The following is a 1,271-nucleotide window of genomic DNA, read 5'->3' as shown; positions in this document are numbered from 1 at the left end:
AGGCACTGTTCTTTCATTATAATTAGCATAATGACTGTAAACATCTGTGAGCATCTTTGATTGAAAGTATAAATTTAGCTATGTGTTCGTTGCAACGGCCGTTGATAACCTACGGTTCGTTTAGGGCCCAACGCATTTGCCTGTCTGAAGTACAGTGATAGATTCTGGTCATTGTGTCTGTTTGCAGGAGGATCCAGAGATGGCAAAATACGTGTGGAAGCTATGTGTCCTGCAGCACAAATTTTACATGCGCTCCCAAACTAACCCAGGGTAAGTTCATCGTTGCATATATCATTATTGTTCGAATTCAGAGAGTTACCAGAAGCAACTGCGTATCTAATTTGAATGTTTACGTACATCCATCGCGTCCAAGCAGTACTTGCTGCATATTAATATAATGACGGGTTTAGTCTTATTATAAGAATAAGCCATTTCTGAAGGCAAGTGCTGCGAAATTACATGTGCAATCTGATCGCAACGCGACGTGTTCTAACTAATGTTGTTCTCTACGATTCCACAGTGTTAACAAAGAGTTTTCGCTGGATTCACTAAGGATCGTCACGCCGTAAGTGCCTTTTTTGGTTCTGTGAAAGCTGTCGCCAAAATATAAGAAATGGTTTTCTGCTTTGATAGCTTTAACTGCATGTGTATCAAGTTGTTGTAGGTATACCTTGGATAAGGTTTGTGGTCTACTGTTGTTAAACACATTTATTCGTATATTTTACCCACACAAATTTTAACACATATTTTAAATGCAAAGACACATGAAAACATGAAAACACATCAATGTTACAGTGCTGGCAATGCGAGTCGGTTCTTGTATCGTCTGTAGCTAACACAAAGCTTACATGTTTTTGCAAGTTCCCAGTGCGCTCATTTTATAGCATACTATTCACCTTGTGTTTTCATGACATCATGAATGTTAAAACACAATATATTCTTGGATACTATTGCTGAAGTCTGGCATTATTAAGCGTACATCTGCAAAGTGACGAATAACTAAAGTCCATTAAAAGACTAACTATTATATTTACGGATGTCTGTTTTTTTGTAGTGATTTCCAACAGAATCTGTCGCCGTCACACATACAGCAAGATCTGTCTGCGGTGAGTTTTGATTGTGAGCTAGTCCATCGGGGAGGGAGGGGGGGATGTGAGCTCATGCGTGAAGTGGGTTAAACATAACTGCAATCATCTCAGTAGCTATCATGATGCTATGAGTATATATGTAATTTATGTAAGAGAATATATATTTGTCATATATATATATAT

General features: G+C 38.1%; 1 protein-coding gene across 1 annotated transcript in view; it reads left to right on the top strand.

Moving 5' to 3' along the window:
- Window positions 1-1,271, top strand: part of LOC106806382 (tyrosine-protein phosphatase non-receptor type 21-like) — a 24,089-nt gene that overhangs the window by 10,001 nt on the left and 12,817 nt on the right. Inside the window, exons 8-10 of the mRNA XM_014808305.1 lie at window positions 188-270; window positions 521-565; window positions 1,055-1,106. Of these exons, the coding sequence (XP_014663791.1) occupies window positions 188-270; window positions 521-565; window positions 1,055-1,106 (180 nt within the window). The remainder of the gene's footprint in view (window positions 1-187; window positions 271-520; window positions 566-1,054; window positions 1,107-1,271) is intronic.

The sequence above is a fragment of the Priapulus caudatus genome, unplaced genomic scaffold, assembly GCF_000485595.1.
Source record: "Priapulus caudatus unplaced genomic scaffold, Priapulus_caudatus-5.0.1 Scaffold157, whole genome shotgun sequence".
Taxonomy (NCBI): domain Eukaryota; kingdom Metazoa; phylum Priapulida; class Priapulimorpha; order Priapulimorphida; family Priapulidae; genus Priapulus; species Priapulus caudatus.
Note: the sequence above shows the minus strand (reverse complement) of the source record. Positions and strands in the feature narration are given on the sequence as shown.